Here is a 20,379-nt window from a genome sequence, read left to right on the forward strand (position 1 = left end):
GGGAGACTAAACATTTCCTAGTGATGCAAATACCGTCTCTACTGTGTCCAGTCCACACATATGCTCTGAGGACACTCACAAATGTAAACAATGTAGTTATCATATTTGTTCAAAGAAAGAAGGCACGGAAATGAGGGTCTCAGTCAGATCATAAAACTGTTTTATTTATTCTCTTGTGTTGTTTACAGTGTCTCCCATAAAAGAAGAACCCCAACTGGTAGGCAACGTGATTAGGGACCTTCACTGAGCCAGCAGCAACCACAGAAGAATGCAGGGATGGGAATGAGCTACTGGAACCCAAGGCAAAGGACTGTTAGTGATAGTTTGCCTATTTCTTGGCCTCTAGTTGCTCACATGGGAAAAATAGAAGGAAATACTAAATGACCAGGTATTGAAATGAAGAATTTTGAAGATCTGGCCATGATGAGGATTGGAAGGAATGGGCAGGATTAAAGTCTGGGTGTTAAGCATTTTGTGCTAGGGACCACTTTGAGAGACATTGTGGGACAAGAAGCATTGATAACAGAATGTGGGGAGTATTGGGGAAAGGACCTAGCTCTGAACAGGGAGGAGGGACAGGGTGATGAATATGACAGAAAGGGTACTTCTGAGTGGCAAGGAGGGGAAAAGGAAGGGCAGATGCACTCATTCTGTCCATTCCTTCTTAATAGACAGGTTCCACTCCCAGGTAAGGTGGTCATGCTTGTCATCGTCGGTGAAGAAGGACTTGTTGTGGTAAGTGCCTCGGGCCAGCATACCCTTGGGAGCCTCCTCAATCGGAGTCAGGAACTCATACTCCTCTGGCCGAGGCCCGTAGCTGCCAACCATAAATGTCGCTTTATCCACTAGGAAGAAAGGAAAGTTCATTAGGGTAAGAGTCTGAAAGAGAAAACAAACACAGCAAACTGGAAATTTCGGAGCACAGCTCACAGTGATCAACGCCAAGAGCCACAGTTTCCAATACTGGCAAAATGTCAGATTTACATGGGGCACCTTTTTATTTTCTTTAAAATATTTTTTTTTATCGGAGTACCTTTTAATAATACAGTTTTCTTTGACCCACTCTTAGATACTATGGACAAGTAATCTTCCGTGGGTGGTCCCAAGAATCAGTGTTTTAAAAAGCATCACAGCTGAAACTATCAAGAGAGTTGGGAAATCTGTGCCTTAAAGCTATGGGGATCAAGACTCTTTTATGGTAGATGTAGCAGATTATACCATAAAAAAAACTCCACATTAACGGAAACCTGAGTTCTGATCTTAGCTCTGCAACTATTTAAGTCACATAACATTTCTGGGCCTCTGTTTCTTCCTATATGCAATGAACTTCTTCTGGTCTTGGATTTCTCTGACACATGTATACCTGTGAACTTTTTTTTTTTTTTGAGAGTATTTTAATATACTCCATCTTTATTCAAACTTATCTTGGTTACTCTTCCCCTTTATGAATAATAAGTTTAAATTCCAGAAACTGAATGCTGAAGGTTAGTGGTGGACCCAGTCTAAACTGAATCTCTGGATGTAGGCCTTACCATTGGTGTCGAGGTCAGAGGTACATATGTGCTTTTTCCTAGGGGGAGCGCCCATAGCTTTTAATCGGATTCTTTTTTTAAATTTAAAAAAAATTTTTTTTAACGTTTATTTATTTTTGAGACAGAGAGAGACAGAGCATGAACGGGGGAGGGGCAGAGCGAGAGGGAGACACAGAATCGAAAACAGGCTCCAGGCTCTGAGCCATCAGCCCAGAGCCTGACGCGGGGCTCGAACTCACGGACCGCGAGATCGTGACCTGGCTGAAGTCGGACGCTTAACCGACTGCGCCACCCAGGCACCCCGCTTTTAATCAGATTCTTACATGAGCCTATGATTAAAATTGTTAATAAGCAGAAGATTAAGTATCAGTGGGGAGCAGAGTTTGGGACAATGTAAAGTGTGGGTCCCTTACCTTTCACCCCAGTCCGGTAGGTATGCTGAACATATTTCAGGCCTGACACAATATCTCTGTTCACCTGTAGGTGGGAAGGATCCAAGCAATTCAGATTAAAATAGGTCTTTCATTTTCCCTCATCTTTCATGCTTATCCTACCTAGCAGTCTTCTCTGAGGACGGAAGAAGATTGAGATTTAATTCAGAATAAGTGTTACTAGTATCATTTCATGTGATGGTGAGGCAGAGATTGGAGAGATCACAAGACTGAACGTTGCCAATCTGGTTCTAATCATGGAATACTGTGCTGTTTGGTTTGGGGGAGGGGGCTGCTTAATTAAAACATTGTCTCAGTGTTCTTCATTACATTTATCCTTCCTCCAAAAGTCCTAAGAACAGTCTTGAGCTTCCCCTCCCTGATACTACTGGCCAGAAGACTGTCCTTATCTTAGGAAAGGCTACAAAGGTACCAATGGAAAATATTATGTGAATACCTGAAAACCCTAACCTCAGAAATGATCTATCTAGCATGAAAAACAAACAACAAGGAGAAAAGCCGTAATGGAAAATCAGATTTAAAAGATGGTTGTGCCTGTAATGTCACTGAGACTGGAGTCTAAAGATGGGGAGATGGGCCTCATGGAAACATAGGCTTACTAAACTGATAAATAATGGGTGAAATCCACTCGTGTTTGGCAAGCATTTTGGATGTCTGTTATTTTCACATGTTGTCTGAGATGTCACCACTTTCCCAAGCCTTTCAGAGAAAGTTCACTAAAGTAGGATGAAAATATATATAGCCCAAACACTTTGTTTTTCCATGATTCATTTTGCCTAGGACTGAACTGCATTGCCCATTAATTTTATACTGTGCTCATGTTCATACAAACAAATAAAGTGGACATTGCGTCATTAGCTGGAGGGCTTGGTTAATTGTTCACCAAGATGAAGAATGAAAGCATCTTCAAATAATTTCTCCCAACAGTAATTATGGCTGCCTTCCTGTTTTGGACAGAATAATTAAACCAATTTATCAGTGCTATGTTTTGTTTTATTGGCAATGAGGTAGCTCAGCCATGAACCCTAGCTTGTTTTAGATGGTCACTCAGTAAAATCTGTCATACAAATCTATCAAAAGCATACAGAATGAAAACAATTCCATGGAAGAAATTGTGACAAAGTGATGCCCTAACTTTCTGATCACTCTGCCAGATGTGGCTCATACAAATAGAAAAAAGTGAATGCATTTTTCTAAAAGTCTCTAAGCTAGTCCTTTGGTCTTTGTAGGAGATGTGGTCTGGTGGTAAAAAGACTGAAAAACAGGAATGGTGATTGCTACTCACCATAAGGACTTCAAAACAGAGCCTCCTGTTTTTCTACTGCTCCATAGAGGGTTCATTTAATATAAATATGTTTGAGATGGGTAATAGAGAAGTACGAATATTCATAGAACTCTCTTCCTCTGTCTGCACGCCTTCCCATTGTTCCTCTCCACTCCCAGAGGAAGAAGCTTTGGTGACCAGAGGAATGTGAAGGTCAGAGATACTACATGTCCTTGGGAACAGAAGGAAAAGGGGGAGAAACTAGAAGAACCATGCCCCCCAGGCCAGGTTTTGGGGGGAAGAAAGAGAAGAACACTGAACACCATTGAAAGACAGATAATGCAAGAGGACTTTTGGAATGTGTTGCTGGTGTTATAAATGCAAACTTTCTTGGATACTTTTCAGCAGATGTCAGTAAAGACTTAAAACGCTTCTCAATTATTTCCAGTTTTGACCTGTTATTTCTTCTACCTGGAGCCCCACGCTGGGACAGGCCACAGGTTGGTTAACATGGTGTGGGTTGCACACAGAGAATGGTTTTCTCTTGCTTGAGACAATGCTAAGTATCTGAAGCGGGTGGGACCTGAAAACTCCTTTCTGTGCCCTCCTCCTGCATCACCCTAATGTGTAACCCCGACCACTGCATCCTCTTCGGCTTTCCCACCACAGCAGAGGCCTATGTTCCAGACCTTTCCTTCTCATCTTACTCCCACCAAAATTTACCTTACCTCCTTCATTTGGTACAAATGGGCTTACTAAACTGACAAATTAAGGCAATAGCCTTAATGATTAAAAATTCAACCGATGTGTAACCCCTTCTAAGCATATTCGGATGCAATGCCTTAGATATAATTCTAGGCATATTTAGATACAATACCAAACTCTCGGGTGCTTTGATAATGAATAATACTACACGAAACAAGCAAGTGAACCATGGCTCAGTGCATATTGTAGAGTAGGCATCAACAAGTATTTTCAGAATGAAATTATTTTGAGGCATAATTATACATGGTACAGAGTGATTGTCCACAGACCCTGAATCAACCCTGCACTGAGGGGAAAGAAGAGCCCAGTGTGCAAACACAGAGGGCAGATGGGGTCTTCCTTGGTGGCCCTAAAGGTCCCTGAAGGATATGGCTGAGAAGGGCAACCAAGGCAAATATAAGCAATTGAGAGCAAACAGTACATCTCTGACTTATTTGTTTTCAGTCAAGATTATTTTTCTTCTTGCTTTTGGCTGTTCAATGGGGTATGCGTTCATTCTTTATATGTCAATTCCTGTTCAGTTTTTGCTGTTACCTGTTTGCTTGCTCCACAACTATAATTGTAGTTTCCAGTTATTTTCCAAGGTCCATACTCCTGGATTTATACAACCATTGAGCAATTAGAACTGTGGCTCCATCTGTTCCATTGTTTACTAATAATTGATTCGTTCATTTATCGATTTCTCAATAAGTATTCACTAAATATCATTTACAAAGTTTCGGGTAAGATATTGGAAACGAGAGATAAATAATCTTTCCCTTTCTCAGGGCACTTGGGCTGTACAGGGAAGAAATGCCACAAATGGTACAATACAAAATAGGGTGTGCTTCATGGACGGGAGCGTTGGGAGTTCACAGAACAGTCCTGTTGGTTATCAATGGAGAGTTCAAGGCGAGGGCACTGGTTGGGAAAAGGCATGAAGCAAGGGTGGGCCTCAGCAGGTAGAGCTCAGAGTTGGGGAGAGGACAGTCTAGAGAGGGGAGGTCAGGGGGAAGGAAACACAAAAACTGTGACAGCATGTTAATGCAAGACATTTGGGTTTTTTCCTTCTCTGATTATAGGAAGAATTTAAGCTTTATAAAAACATTCAGGGAAAGATACTCACTTTGAAGTTAATTTTGACTCTGTATTCAACACCTTCCTTTAGCACAAAAGTTTCTTTTTTGAGAGCTTCAAGATCCCCTGTAGAAGTAGATTTAGAAAGAGATTATTCTCCTCAGAAGGAGAAACACAAGAAGATGAATGATTTAAACTCCGGAGCTGTTTGCTGGGCTCATCAGAGCAACACAGTCCTCATGGCCTTCAATTCAAAGAATATTTGAGACTAGTTGCTACACACACACAAACACACACACACACACACACACACACACTTGAAAAGCTGAAATCTTATAGCTAGATATGGAAGAAATGTGATAGTACTTTTCCCCCAAGTTTGTTGACAACCCTAAAATATATAAGCTATTAACAGCAGTGAGTTGTGTGTGATGATGTCTTTTCTTTTTCTTTTTTAATGTTTATTTATTTTTGAGAGAGAGAGAGAGAGAGAGGGAGAAAGTATTAGTGGGGGAGGGGCAGAGAGCGAGAGAGGGAGATCCAGAATCTGAAGCAGGCTCCAGGCTCCCAGCTGCCAGCACAAAGCCTGATGTGGGGCTCAAACCCACAAACTGTGAGATCATGACCTGAGCTGAAGTCGGACGCTTAACCGACTGAGCCACCCAGGCGCCCCTGACAATGTCTTTTCTAATTGTCAATAATAAAAACAAGTTTTAATCAGTGATCCTAGAGGAGCATCTGAATGATCTTGCTATTTTCTCTATTGAAGATGATATCACATATGTGGCCAAACAAAAAGATGATTAAAGAATATGCCCTTACCTCTCAAATAGATAAATATAAGAAAAATATTATATGGTAGTACCACCTAATTGTTTTTGTAGATTCGGTGATGTTTATGGCATTTTCTAGCTTTAAAAAAATTTACTTCTCTTGGTTTCCCTTTTATCATTCTAGATATATATTCACTTTGTACTTAATTTTGCTTTTGCATTTGTAATTTCATATTATTTTCCTTAAGGAGAGTCCCTTAAGTAATAAAAGCTTCAGGACCCATAAAACCAGGATCTGACTCTAATTCCTGTACTTTAGGTATGGAGATAATCACTCTCTGTTCTTCTCCCAATGTGATCCTGTGTCATCTGAACTTCAGGGGTAAGTGTGTGTTTGTGTGTGTGTGTTTTGCTGTTTTGCATAGCTCTGTGCGTGTGCTTCACACCATGTAGTATATATACTACAATACTACATAGTATATATACCATATATATATAGCAAATAGTATATATATGTGTGTGTGTGTGTGTGCATTTATATAGTATATACATGTACACACAGTTTTGTATATATGCTATATATATATATATATATATATAATGTATATTGTACATATGTACACATATATACATACACACACTGTTTTCTATATATACTGTATATTATGGGTATTATATATATGTGTGTGTGTGTGTGTGTGTGTGTGTGTGTGTGTTTATACTGGGATTCACCTCAATAGCCTTTTTGTGACAGAAAACCAAACTTAAGACATCCCAGTGCTAAGAAAGTGAAAGAAACTGAGTTTTCCCTGCAATACCATCAGGCCCTTAGATTTCCTCAGAGCTAATTCAGACCCCATCTAACAAATTGACAGTTGCACCTGGTAACATTACCCAATTTCACACAGGAAGAGGCCTGAGTCCTGGTGAGAAAGAAAGAGAGAGAGAGATTCTCCTAGAGAGATGCTAGAATGTGGGGGTAGCTGCACTTGTGTCTGCTGTAATGATTTCAGTTGAAGGGGAAGTGTGTCTTCTCAGCCTCTGATTTCCTCCCTCAGACAAGCCCATATAAGGCAAAGAGTGGATGTGTCCTGTGAGAAGGGAACCACCTGGCCGCTGAGCCTACTGTTCTAGAGTCATGCTTTGCTCTGTCTCATGAGTCCACCTTTTGAATCTGGTAATTTTATTTTTTGCTGAAAATCTACCTTGGACACCCTCAACCTCCTGGCTCTTCCCTCTCTACCCTGGGATGCACACGTCACCCATAATACCTGACTTCTCAGCCTGTCTTTATCTCCTCAAGATTTAAGTTCCAGGAAAGGATTTGACCCTTGTCACAATAAGGGGAAAAGAAATAACATCTTAATTGGTACATCTTTAGTGGGGGAAGCTGCTTATACAAGAATCAGAGCTTTAGGCTAAAATAGTATGTACTTAACAGTAGAATTTCCAGCACTATTTAAAAGATTTTAGGGGTGCCTGGGTGGCTCAGTTGGGTAAGCGTCTGACTTCAGCTCAAGTCATGATCTCGTGATTTGTGGGTTTGAGCCCTGCATCAGGCTCTGTGTTGGCAGTTCAGAGCCTGGACCTGCTTTGGGTTCTGTGTCTCCCTCTCTCTCTGTATGCCCATCTCCTGCTTTTGCTCTGTCTGTCTCTCTCTCTCAAAAATAAACATTAAATTTTTTTTAAAAATTAATAAAAGATTTTAGATTGCTTCTTGCCTTCAAGTAAGATCTCTAGGTGATGTAAGATGAATATTTTCTCTGATGTTTAGAATGTATAAATATTACATTTCAGAAGCATACAGCTTGCTTCTTAATATTTCCATCATCAGTCGCTTTATATGGATAGTAATTCCCCTGGTACTGTGTAGAGATAAAATTCTGAAGTAATTATGATACAAGTAAATACATCCAACGCTTATGACTGCACTCCCTCCAATTAATTAGAGACAGAGATTGAGCTTTTCATTAAGCATGGTAAATACTGCACTCTGAGAGCAATGATTTGGGAACCGATGCCAGCATACATGTGTCTGGCATTCACCTTGCCGGCATTTCCTTTTGCTGGGAGAGGGGGCGGAGACTAAGTTTTCCCTGCGATATTACTAGACGCCTTTGAACAGAACAGATGTGTCCACTTACCAGTGAGGTCCATGGTGATTGGTCCTGGGGCACTGTCACAAACCAGGCTAAGCCGGGTGACCTTGACATTGGGGGCTGTTGGGTCTGCAGGATTCAGAAAAGAATGTAATTTTAGGGAAGAGAACATGCGGGTACAGTGTGTGTACATTTCAAGTAGGAGAGAAGGAATATAAAAAGTGATATCTCTAATGTGGAGCGAATATACAGATGAAAGCGGCAAGTTCACTATGTTGGCCTTAATGGCCTCAGAAACTCGAGCAGGACTATTTCTGTGTCAAGCTTTTGGAAGCCCTTCTTAGTTATCAACAGCAAACATTTCCTGAGTGGCTGTGGGTAAGTTCCTCTGCTAGATGGGCAGTGCCCATCTATATCCAATTCTGCTGTTGTGTATGTGGAAGAGAGGAACGGTTAAGTAAGGAGTAAGGAAGAGAAAGAGAAGAAGGAAAGAAAATGTGAGAGAATGGAGAGAATGCCATATGAGTGGTAGTCTGAAGTTCTTTCTAAATCTCCCTTATGTGTAATTTTTGCCTATTTCAATGCCAACTTGCACTTTATCTCCAAAAAGGACTTAATCCTGCGGTTGTCATTTTATGCAGCATATATAGATCGTGCCTCACTCACTGAGCCCTGGAAACACTTGGCATTCTTTCTTTTGCACCTGCTTCTGTGTTGCCAAAATGTATGCCTGATTGGGGCCCTCCCACCTCCCCCCATCCCCCTGTACACACACACCTGCCACCACAGGGCCATCCCCCAGGAGTGTTTTCTTGTACTTGATTAGGCTTTCATCATCCTTGTCCATCTCCTGGAGCTCTTTCAGTGACTTCTGAGGTGGAGGCTTGTAATTGAGCTTGCTGTCCAGCTCATCAACATCTTCCTCCAGGTGTGCTTCTGGGTCCTTTTCAGTCATTTCGATCTATTTTAGAGACAGAGAGGATGATAGTCCATTAGCCAAAAGTCCACAGATATGGAAAATGTTTGTGGGGCTACTGGTAACACCATCCTTGCCCTAATGGACTTTTGTCATTGTCAGGGATTTTCCAGGATACTTTTTCCTAATTTAATCTCATATTTTTATGCAATGAGAATATAGTGCATTTGGTCTTTTCTCGGATCTTCCTGAATTTTTCTGCACTGTGACAAATGTCTCTTGTTCACCGAATAAAACTGACAAGAAAGAAATAGCTCATTTGTGAGTAATATGTAAGCGAAGCAACATAACACAGGCAGCCCCAAATAATGAGCAGAGAGCCCCAGTTCAAATAATTATAGAAATAACCACAGTTCTCTAAATCCAGCCACCACCCCTCCAGTGTCAAGGCTCTTAACGTTGTACAGTCTCGGTTATGATGGTTTCAAAACACAGGGAGCCAAAGAAAGAGTTGGCATCTTCCCATTAATTGAATCTTTCCCTGAACTCCTGCAATACTTCAAAGGTAAGTCATGCAACGTTGTAGACCCCTATGATACCTGCCTGAGGTGTAGGAATGGTTCCCATCCAACACTCCTTGAGGGCAGGTACCAGGTTCTGTGTTTCTCTTGAATCTCCCATAATAATTGAATAGTGGAGGCATTTTATAAACATCCATTGTTTGATTTGTTTGGTTCTATAGCTAAAGATCTTCTGTTCTTTTGAAATGACATGAGATAACAAAATTAAATTCCTCCAGACGAAATGGTAAGGATTAGTATGTCTTTACTTTTACCTTCCACTGATCTCCCCTTTCTGGATCCCCTTCCCTTTTAGTACCTCCCCTACCCAGATTTCTAGTGACTTTATGCCCTAAGGCCTCATCTGGGCATACTCTGGAGTCTGTCTTCTTCCACTATCACATTATAATCTACCGTTACTTGCTGTGTATTAAAATAGTGAGGGGAGATTCTTTTTTTTTAATTGATTTATTTATTTTGAGAAAGAGAGAGAGAGAGAGGCAGAGAGAGAGGAGAGAGAGAATCCCAAGCAGGCTCTGCACCACCAGTGCAGATTGGGTCAAACTCGCGGAACCATGAGATCATGACCTGAGCCAAAATTAAGAGTCAAATGCCCAAATGACTGAGCCACCCAGGTGCCCTGAGGCATGATTCTAATTAAATTATTCACACTTAATTGTTAGTGACTGAATAATAGATTTTTAAAAAATTACCCATTTTAGGGCATGTGTAGTCAGAGATTTTCAGAGCAGAAAGGAAACTTAGAGGTGATATATTCCAACCCTCATCGAATCATTGAAAAAATGGAAAGTCAGAGGTTAAGAGAAATGCTCAAATTCCTATAGCTGGAACTGCAGTGTCCTAATAAAGAGGAAGAAGTCTGTGCTGGAAGAATTTCAGGCCCATGGCTGGCAGCAATGGAGCTATTTGGGGGAAACACAGGAGGTATTTGGGCAAGGAGATAATTTCCTGATTTCCTTCAGTCCTCCCCCAAGAGTATGTCTCTTCCCTGCCATGTTAAAGGCTACATTGTTCCTGAGTGGCACAACTGTGAGACAATATCTAGCATATCTCATCTTAAATGACTTTGCAAACCTCTATAAAGTCCCCCAGGGGATGAAGCTATCTCTGGCCAAAACCAGTTATGGTTTTGAGTTTCGATGTCTCCATCATTGGCATCAGAAAGGAAAATAATTGGGAAGTGAAGCCAAACAAAAACAATTTTAAGAGAAAAGGAAGGAAAAGAAAGAGAAGAGAAAGAAACACTATCTCTTGGCTCATCGATCCTCTGCTAGCAAAATAACAAGCCAAACACCATGCGCTTGATCAAGTCTGCAAACAGCATTGCAATGCCCAGGTCCACTTCCTGTGCAGGAAGGAAACAGGCAGGCTTGTTCCTATGGCAACTCTTGCTTCAGCCCAAGATTCAGCACCACTCAAAGCTGAGCCTCTCACAGCACAAAAAACATCATGACCAGCTCAACTCATATTCCAAACAACACTCAGGGAAACTGAATGAACGGGTTAGAAAAATAATGAAGGGCACAGTGGGAGGAGATTTTAGATTGTAGGTAGTTTGAGGACAATCATGAAGCAGTGAGATGAAGAGCAAACCAGATAAGACTAATCAGAAAAGACAGGCTCTCCTCTGGTGACACCCAGGAGCCTGACTAGATACCCAGAATGCAAGTCACATAACAAACCTGTGGACAGGTCATCAGGAAGCCTATCTATAGATGAGGACATCTTGGCCCTCTTCAAAAGGCCTTTCTGGAATATATCGCTTGGCTCTAACAAATCATCTGCTTGAAGTCTGACCATCAAAAGATATCACACGTACCCACTAACTAGCCCAAGGTAATTTCCATAACCTGCAGGGAATTATTATTTTGCAGGCTGAAATCTCAATTTTGAAAGGAGAAAGAGAGGGAGAGAGAGAGAGAGAAGAAGAAGGGAGAGACAAAGACAAAGACCTGATCTCAGACAGGGTTTGACAACCTCTGTGTGATCATTGGCAAGTCAATTTATCTGTCATCTAGATCTTGATATTCTTACTAGTAAATCTGAGACTTACGTCAAGTCTAAATTTGCTTGGTTCATTGCAAACAGGTATACAATAATTGCTTCACAAAAATGAAACAAATTTGTTTAAAAGACATGTAAGAGGGGGCGCCTGGGCGGCTCAGTCGGTTGGGCGTCTGACTTCAGCTCAGGTCACGATCTCGCGGCCCGTGAGTTCGAGCCCCGCGTCGGGCTCTGGGCTGATGGCTCAGAGCCTGGAGCCTGCTTCCGATTCTGTGTCTCCCTCTCTCTCTGCCCCTCCCCCGTTCATGCTCTGTCTCTCTCTGTCTCAAAAATAAATAAACATTAAAAAAAAAAAAAGACTTGTAAGAGCAGAGGATAGTATGAGGTTACTGTATAAAATTGCTGTAGTAAAGAGGAGAAAATTCAGGACCACATCAAAATAATTTGTTTGTTTGTTTTTTAATGTTTATTTATTTGTTGAGAGAGAGATTGACAGAGTGTGAGCAGGGGATAGGCAGAGAGAGAGACACAGAATCCGAAGCAGGCTCTAGGCTCTGAGCTGTCAGCACAGAACCTGATGCAGGGCTCGAACCCACGAACTGTGAGATCATGACCTGAGCCAAAGTTGGACGCTCAACCGACTGAGCCACCCAGGCGCCCCAAAATAATTTGGTTTAATCACATAGCATATAAAAAGGAGATATGAAGCTAGATGGTCCCAAACCAGTTCAGTCTGGAAAGCTGAGTAGAAAAAGATGAAAACATAATAATACAAGAAATAAAGAACTGGAAAAGCAATTCTCAAGGAAACTTCTTTAAAGCATAATGTTTGGTGAGCACCTACTATTTATAAGACACAGTGCTTTAGCACACTCATACTGGTGTTTAAGTTACTCTCCAAAGTGGAGAGAGGGCTGGGGGATGGACAGCCACAGTGGTTTGGTTGGTTCATCTTTTCAGAAACTGTAGGTCTCTTGACAAATCTGGTGAAAGTCACAACTTAGAAAAAAGGAATACACCTATGAGATTGTGCTTGCAATCCAGAGGCTCCTAGGCTTTACTGGAGTCCAAGATTAGAAACATGACCTTGACACTGTGACTTCTTGGAAACATGAGGCAGAGAGTTGAGTGTTACAATGGAAGCTTGCCTGGCTGGGTCACTGACCCCACCTAGCTTTCAGCTGAGAGTCATGTGTATCAAACCCCAAATGTTGGCTTATGTAGAAGCAGAAGGAGATACCAGGTAATGTCTATATCTGAGGTAATGACACAAAGCCTGGCAGAGGAGCAAAAGTGCAAAGGGCACAGCTCTTCAGGGGAAGAGTTCTGTTCAATATACTTGATTTTGGATAATTATCTCTGCTTTGAACTAGGACTTCATCACGTGTGGATTTTGGTTCTGGCTTGGCTACTGATCAGCTGTAACACCCTAAGAAGATGTTTCAAATACTGCGGATCTTACTCTCCTTATCTTGGGGTTTGGGGGGCTGGAGCACACAACCTCTAAGTGTATCTTTCCTAAGGTCTCCATCTGTAGATTTCTCCTGCCCTGCAGTCATGTGTCCACTAAGCCACAGTCATTCAGTTACCTTATTTCACTTGTGTACCCAAGAGACTTATCTATCTCTGTTTTACTATTTCAGATTTGCATGAATTCCCAAAAGGAACTGCATTTTTCATTTCACAGTTCATCTCTGCAGAACTTCAGATTCTGCCAAAGCCTCAGCCACAATAGCTTATATAGTTTGATGATGATTTCCCAAATTATACGTGTGCATATATTTAACCACAGATATCCGTTTTCTCTTTCTATCCCCCCATTTTATGGGTGCTTGCTAAAGTGAGAATAGGCATGTCATGGAAATTCTATAGACTATCTTCAAGTATCATCTAAAGAACAACCGATTTTCGGGGTGCCTGGGTGGCTCAGTTAGTTAAGCGTCTGACTTCGGCTTAGGCCATGATCTCATGGTTTGTGGGTTCAAGCCCCTCATTGGGCTCTGTGCTGCCAGCTCTGAGCCTGGAGCCTGCTTTCGGATTCTGTGTCTCCCTCTCTCTCTGCTCCTCCCTCACTTGCGCTCTCAAAGATAGATAAATAAACATTAAAAAAAAAAAAAAAAAGAAAAACCGGTTCTCTTATTGATGGTAATAATTATAATAGTTAACTTACATAATGCTAAATGCTTTCCTGAGGATTATCTCATCATCCTCATGACAGCCTTGAGGACGGGTATTATCATTCTCTTCAGGAAACTAAAGCTCAGGTAAGTAACTTGCCCAAGATGACATGCTGTGTAAGGGGCAGAATTATATCTGAGCCCAGGTTGTCTGGCTTCCAGGAGCAACGATCTGTTGCTTCAGCCGTCTTTATTAAGAAGTAAAGATAAAATTATAGAACCCATTAGTCTTCTGGGGAATCTATCTTGAGGGTGCCCAGGCTGCGGTAAATGCTTCTCTGCAAAACTCTGCAGGCTTTAGCAAGGCAGGGAAGTGTCATATAAAGAGGGTTTCCATGCAACTCTGCCCAAGTCACCTGGCACAGGTCACGGAACCTCCCTGTGCTCTGGATTTTGTCCTCTGCAGAATGAAATCATTGCATTGGAAGGGTCTCTGAAACCTCTTCCTAATACAATGAATGCTCGAATGCTCCTTAATTTACGGAAGCCTCTGAAACGAGAAAAGAGGAAGTGGAGGTGGGGTAGGGGAGAACCCAGTCCATCTGTGTAGAACATTCTGGCTGGTCTTTTCTCACCTTCCTCTGCAGCTCACCCACTGTTCCACAAAGAGCAGAGCTGGGTTTTTTTTTTTGTCGTTGTTGCTGTTTGTATGTTGTTTTGACTTTGGCTTTTTTAAACAGTCAAAGTGGAATGGACAATGAACAATTACATGTTTAATGAGGTTAGCGTGGGCTCCGTCAGGACCTGAAGCACATACTGGTTTTGTGTGTGTGTGCTTACTACTCATTATCTTTATCTTCTGTTTCACTGATGCTTCCACAGATGAATTTTCACAGTGAAACCCTCACACCCTTGTGTTTGCTACTCAGCAAAGCAGTGTAAACACGAAGGGTGTGCTGAGTTAGGAACTTAATCCTCTCAGGCTCAATTAAAATGCCACATTAAATCAGGATGCTTCCTCATGGTGCAAGAATGCCATAACACCAAACTGGTGGTTTTGCTTGCAAATTGAGTGAAATTTCCAAGACCTCGCAAGTGAAATACCCTTAAGAATTTGCACCCACCTCGGGATAGAGCACCCTTGTCTGGTTCACTATTGCAGTTCTAAATAAGCTGAGGGCCAGAAAAGGTGAAACTCGACTTTAGATAAAACAAAGCACCTTGTTATGTCAAAGAAAGGTGATCTTCAGTGCCTACTAGAATACGGACTTTGAGTCTGATGGGTCGGAGATTGAAAACGCGGTTCTGCGGGACACCTGGGTGGCTCAATGGATTGAGCATCCAAATTTGGCTCAGGTCATGGATCTCATGATCCGTGAGTTTGAGCCCTGCATTGGGCTCTGTGCTGACAGCTCAGAGCCTGGAGCCAGCTTAAGATTCTGTATCTCCCTGCCCCCACTTGTGTTCTCTCTCTCTCTCTCTCTCTCTCTTTCTTTTTCTCAAACATAAATAAACATTAAAAAAGTAAAATAAAAACAAAATGTGGGTCTGCACTGAATTATTGCATGACACAAGTAAATTATCAACCTAGCTGAGCCCAAGATTTTCCACTAGTAGTGTGGGAGTAATAATCTTTCTTTATGGGGTTGAAGAATTGGAACAAAGACATGAAAAGTTCCCGGCTGTCCTGGCCAATGGTAGATGCTGAATAAAGGACCCATGCTCATCCTTTGCTCCCTTCCCAGCGATGCCATCTGTTTTGCTGAACACTTTCAGCAAAGTGAGGTCACTGACTGCCTAGGCACCAAGTGCTTTCCCTTGGATCTGCGGTGTTGACAACGTCCACTCCTTCCTTCTTAAAAATAGATTTTGTTTCTTTGAGGTGTACGGAAGAGACAAGAAGTTCTGGGAATCGCAAGGATTGTTTATTAACTGGATCAACCTGAAAATGGGACTGTCACTATTCTATTTCTTTAAAAAAGCTTCCTCATGGGCAATTTAATTTTAGATTCTATTTATTGCTCCCTTTCATAATTGAAGCCAGAGTTCACTCTGTGAATGATGAGAACTGATAAAAGACACAGGGGCGGCCAATAGAGAAAACTTCCTTTGGCTGTGGAGCAAAACACTGTGGAGATTTAACTTCTGTTCCGAAGTTGCCAGATCATTCACGTATCTAGACGCGCAGGCCATGAATATTATTAGATAGAAGTGGTGGGGATGAGAGAGGGAAGTACCAGAAGTAGGGGGACTTCCATCAGAGAAGTACCTATGTGAGTATGAGCATTCCCTGTCACCGTGTCCTGTCCCTTCCCTGCTGACCAGGACACGTCCCACTTTCCCCAGCTCTGGAGAGTTGGGCCATCCCTGAAGGACTGTCCACATGTCAGAGCTGGTCAAGGGTTCGGCTCTGCTTTCCTGGCTGCCTGGTGATTGGCTTATCTGGGGGAATCCAAGGTCATCCCTCAGGACACCACAAGCTGTCTGGGTTCTGGAGTCCTCTGTGGTTTCTCAGTATTCCATAGCACCATGGTGGGATCGGTGCTTCCCAGGCTCCTCAGGGCTGCTTTCTACCATCTTCGCTCTATGAAGAGCATCCAAGAGAGCAAAGCTGGATGAGGGGAATCAACTAAGTGCCCGAGAGTCCCTATTAGGGCCAGTAAATATTAAAATCAATCCAGAGGAGGGGACATATTACTAGATGCAGAATTCTTTAACATTTTCCTTGGTGGGAGAACCAATACATAATTTCTTCCCTGTGTATTCACAATACATCCTTCTAACCCAGATTCATACGTGGAAGGAGAGAGGACTCAGTGGACCCATTCAACTTTTCTGGGTGTCTACCCTGTGAAGTTACTATGCTCAGTATTTTTGCAGATATTTATTTTATTTTTAAATTATTTTTAAAGGCTTATTTATTTTGGAGAGAGAGGGAGAGAGAGTGTGCACACACAGGGGAGGGGCAGAGAGGCCGGGGGCAGAGGATCTGAAGCGGGCTCTATGCTGAATCAGAGAGCCCGACATGGGTTTTGAACTCATCAATTGTGAGATCATGACCTGAGCCGAAGTAAGCCGCTTAACCAAATGAGCCACCCAGGCACCTCTGCAAACATTTATTTTAACATTTATTTATTTGAGACAGAGAGATAGAGAGCATGAACAGGGGAGGGTCAGAGAAAGAGGGAGACACAGAATCCGAAACAGGCTCCAGGCTCCGAGCTGTCAGCACAGAGCCCGACGCGGGGCTCGAACTCACGGACCACGAGATCATGACCTGAGCCAAAGCCGGACGCCCAACCGACTGAGCCACCCAGGCGCCCCTGCAAATATTTATTTTAAATAATCCTCAACAAAAACTGCATTAAGCCGTTATTAAGCAAAATACTACACTGCCATAACTCAATACAGTCACAGAAGTTTTAAATTAAGCATGAAAATAAGTAAAGACACTCTCTATAATCCCTTGTGCCGACAAGATCAGGCCCTTTAAGAAAGCTTTACTGACGTTTTACCAGCTCTGGCTATGGTGACCAGAGTACAGGGGACTCAGTAAGTGCTTGCTGAGGGGATAAACATTGAAGTTTCGGGAGCAACATGAGACCCATCTCCGGGTATGCCAGTATGGACTTTCATCCAGGGTCCCTGACAACATAACACTGACCTACAAACAAGGGATTAAAAACAATTTCTCCCATGAGACATTTCCTAAAATGTCCTTCTAAGGCATTGTAGCTGTTGGTTCTTTTTTTTTTTTTTTTTTTTTTTTCGCACCAGTATGTGACTTTAGTCAAATAATTTAACAGTTCTGAGCCTTACTGTCTCCTCTGAGTCCTCTCAGGATTCAGAGTTGAGTTTCTACCAAGAAAGCACTTGACAGATGCTGGTTCTTTCTCTATCTGCTTATCTGCTTAGGTTTTCCTCCCTGGGGCTTCTCTCCCTGCTAGCTGCAGTTTGTAACATTTTGTGCTCCCAGGCCAATCTTTCTGTCAGGGTGACTTTGCTGAAAACAGAACCTCGATGCTGCTCACAGCACACTTCCCTAGGGACAGATTCATGCTCTCCCAAACAAGGAAGGACGAAATTCCAGTCCCTGGAACACTCCAGTCAGCTTCTGTACATCTGTGACATAGCTCTTCCACAAGTGCTGGGACTGTGTAGCATACATGAAGAATGAATTCTTCTCTCAGAATTCTACACATCTTACAAGAGAGCAAGATGATCTTACTACTATGCTTGTGTCGTATTTGGATTTGGGAGGGATATTTTCTTGTCCACTTCACAAAACAAAGCAATGGCAAAGATCAAGGATGTCTACCTGTGCCTGAACCTCCAGGGCCAACACCGGCCTCTTGATTTCCCTTGCTTGATCGTTCCTGCAGTGAGGATCCAACACGCTCACCTCGATTTCAGTGGCTCTTGGTCTCCACGTGAAGGGTTGACCAGGGGACCTCTCTATGAAAGCAGTCTGCCTTCCCCAGGATTTATCAGACCCAGGATAAATTACCCTAGGTCTAGAGTTTAATTACAGACAAGATCTATAAGACATGCTGATTGGAGCGTCCTCTAAAGGGAAGAAAGAATTTCAGGTCATGCCTAAAACACTTCTTTCTAATGGTCTCCAAATTTAGTGGCTTCCCAGATCAGGTATCCTAACAGATCTATTTGGATTTTTGTAGAACCTCTATATTTTAACGTTTATTTATTTATTTTGAGAGAGAGAGAAAGAGAGGGAGAGAGGGAGAGTGAGAGAGAGAGAGAAAGAGAGAGAGAGAGAGAATGTGCACACATGCATGAGAGGGGGAGGGAGAGAGGGAGAAGAAGAGAGAGAATCCCAAGCAGGCTCTACACTGACAGGAGCCTGACACGGGGCTCAACCCCACAAACCGTGAGATCATGACCTGATCTCAAATCAAGAGTCAGACGCTTAACTGACTGAGGCATCCAGGTGCCCCAGTACCTATCTCTTAATAAATTATTTGGTGCCTTCCATGTCTGCCTTCAGTTCTCTTGGATGTAAAGAGCTATTTTTTGGCAACAATACCCACTATCTTTCCGCCCGTCTGACTGCAGGCATTTAATAAACAGTTTCTGTTCATGGTGGAAATCTGTCTCCATATGACTGATAAGTAAATAACAATATGTTCTACCATACTTTCCCTTCGATTGTTAAATCCCACCGTACTCCAAGGGAGGCTTTCATTATGCGTTTCCCTCCTATCCCCAGAAAAGTTCTTTAGTGGCAACGAGTTTAATGTTTGACAGCTTTGAGTCTTTATCTTTTTTGCTTTGCAATCAGTCTCTTTCAATCTACTTAAAAACAGGAAACCACACATCTCCACCCCAGCAGCAACCCATCATCTACCAGCATGTTCCACACCAGTTTGTGTCCACAGTCTTTGTGCTTCTGAACTCGGCTAGATGCCCAGTCCTACCTTGTAGGAAACCCCTCCGGGCACTCCGCAGCAGTTACACTCATAGTCCTTTCCCCAGACACACAGGATTTCATCCCCAGGGCTGCAGGGCACACCCTCCCCTCCCTCACGGGGCTCTCTCCCCTGAGTCATTGCTAACATTCCCTGCTCTGACTTCCCCATTCTCTGCAGAACTGTTCCAACAGCCTCTTTAGTACTTTCTTATCATAAAGTTTGTTTTAAAGAGGAATTGCCCTTCTAAAAAAAATAAATAAATAAACTGGAGAGGGTCGTAGCCTAGTTGCGAGATTTACCACATTTCCCTGCGCCCACCTAGAGCCTCCCACATCCGAGGTATTTCAACTTACATTCAGTGGCTCACAGCTCTCTGGGGTGCCTCTGTCTCTTACTCTGACTTCTGAGTACTGGCAGTTAGAACAGGAAGGAAGTTAGTGAGGGGAAAAAAAAATGTTTTAAACCTACTAGAAGAGGAAACCCTGGGCTGTCTCAAATTCTGTTCCTTTGGACTGCATATCTCTCGATCAGTCAACTGAACAGTGTTCTTGTCAATTAATGGGACATGTGGGAGCATGACTGCCTGTGTGAGTGTGAACTCGGGTATGCATGAGTGTCCATGCAAGGGCATCGAGGCCATAGCCTTGAGCACTACGAATAATTGTGTGGGTGTGTCTAAAAATCGAGTCATTTCAGTGCATAAGCTTCTTGAGGCAAGTATCCTTGAAACCAGTGGCAATAAATTCGCACCAGCGTCACTTCATAGCACTGACGTCTCATCCTATATGGTCTCTGCCAGCTTTCTCATCAGCCAGATATCTTGAAAGTTTGCTGGCTGTGAATACAGAGTGCTAAGGAATTATGAACGTTAACTGCATATACTTGGCCCTAAACTTAAAAAATTGTCCTCAAACAGATTTTGGGGGTTTTGTTGGTATAATTTCAAAATGCAGCTCTGTACTGCAGCACAATCAAATGTTGCTTGTCGTTTTGGCCAAATGTTTTAAGTAAAAAACGTAAAGCACTGCTTTTGATTAAACCTAGGAATGAAGATCACAAAATAGCATCTAACTTCATTAGTTCGTTGTCTTCTACCTCAGAATTTGTGATAATTTAACAAGTACTGAAATTGACTTTGTACCATATCTAGGGAATTGGTCTGTGAAGTAATTTAAATGGGAAAGAGTTGCGGAGGCCATATTGAAACCATTTAAAGGAACACTTTTTAGGCATTCAAACCACATTTATTCCATACACTTCCATAGCTGCTGCCAATAAACAATGCTTGTTTATACTAACATTTCAATATTCACTATTTATATCATTTCAGTACGTTTAGAGCTGACTAATCAAACAAATATATTTGAAGAAATGGACATCTGTTTTGCTGT

The 20,379-nt window shown here is 42.3% G+C and overlaps 2 protein-coding genes across 3 annotated transcripts in view; one reads left to right on the forward strand and one right to left on the reverse strand.

Moving 5' to 3' along the window:
- Nucleotides 1–20,379, forward strand: part of PDE6H (phosphodiesterase 6H) — a 183,811-nt gene that overhangs the window by 142,264 nt on the left and 21,168 nt on the right. The window contains exon 2 of one of the 2 annotated variants that reach the window (XM_043563397.1): nucleotides 6,162–6,224. The exons of the other annotated variant lie outside the window; for it this stretch is intronic. The gene's annotated coding sequence lies outside the window, so the exon portion shown is untranslated. The remainder of the gene's footprint in view (nucleotides 1–6,161; nucleotides 6,225–20,379) is intronic. 2 annotated transcript variants of the gene reach the window in all.
- Nucleotides 144–19,466, reverse strand: ARHGDIB (Rho GDP dissociation inhibitor beta). Its single transcript, XM_043563392.1, has 6 exons — nucleotides 19,342–19,466; nucleotides 8,719–8,902; nucleotides 7,987–8,070; nucleotides 5,119–5,195; nucleotides 1,946–2,009; nucleotides 144–845 (listed from the first exon to the last, which is right to left on the reverse strand). Exons 2-6 carry the CDS (start codon nucleotides 8,894–8,896, stop codon nucleotides 646–648), a joined length of 603 nt encoding a protein of 200 aa, XP_043419327.1. The 5' UTR covers nucleotides 8,897–8,902; nucleotides 19,342–19,466; the 3' UTR covers nucleotides 144–645.

This window comes from Prionailurus bengalensis, chromosome B4 (assembly GCF_016509475.1).
Source record: "Prionailurus bengalensis isolate Pbe53 chromosome B4, Fcat_Pben_1.1_paternal_pri, whole genome shotgun sequence".
Taxonomy (NCBI): Eukaryota; Metazoa; Chordata; class Mammalia; order Carnivora; family Felidae; genus Prionailurus; species Prionailurus bengalensis.

Bases quoted from the DNA above. Each gene is read 5' to 3' on its own strand.
- ARHGDIB (XM_043563392.1), bottom strand. From the start codon at position 8,896: ATGACTGAAAAGGACCCAGAAGCACACCTGGAGGAAGATGTTGATGAG. The intron at 2,010-5,118 runs GTGAGTATCTTT...TCCCACCTACAG, and splicing joins GAGTCAAAATTAACTTCAAA to GTGAACAGAGATATTGTGTC. The intron at 846-1,945 runs GTAAGGGACCCA...CTTTCTTCCTAG, and splicing joins CTACCGGACTGGGGTGAAAG to TGGATAAAGCGACATTTATG.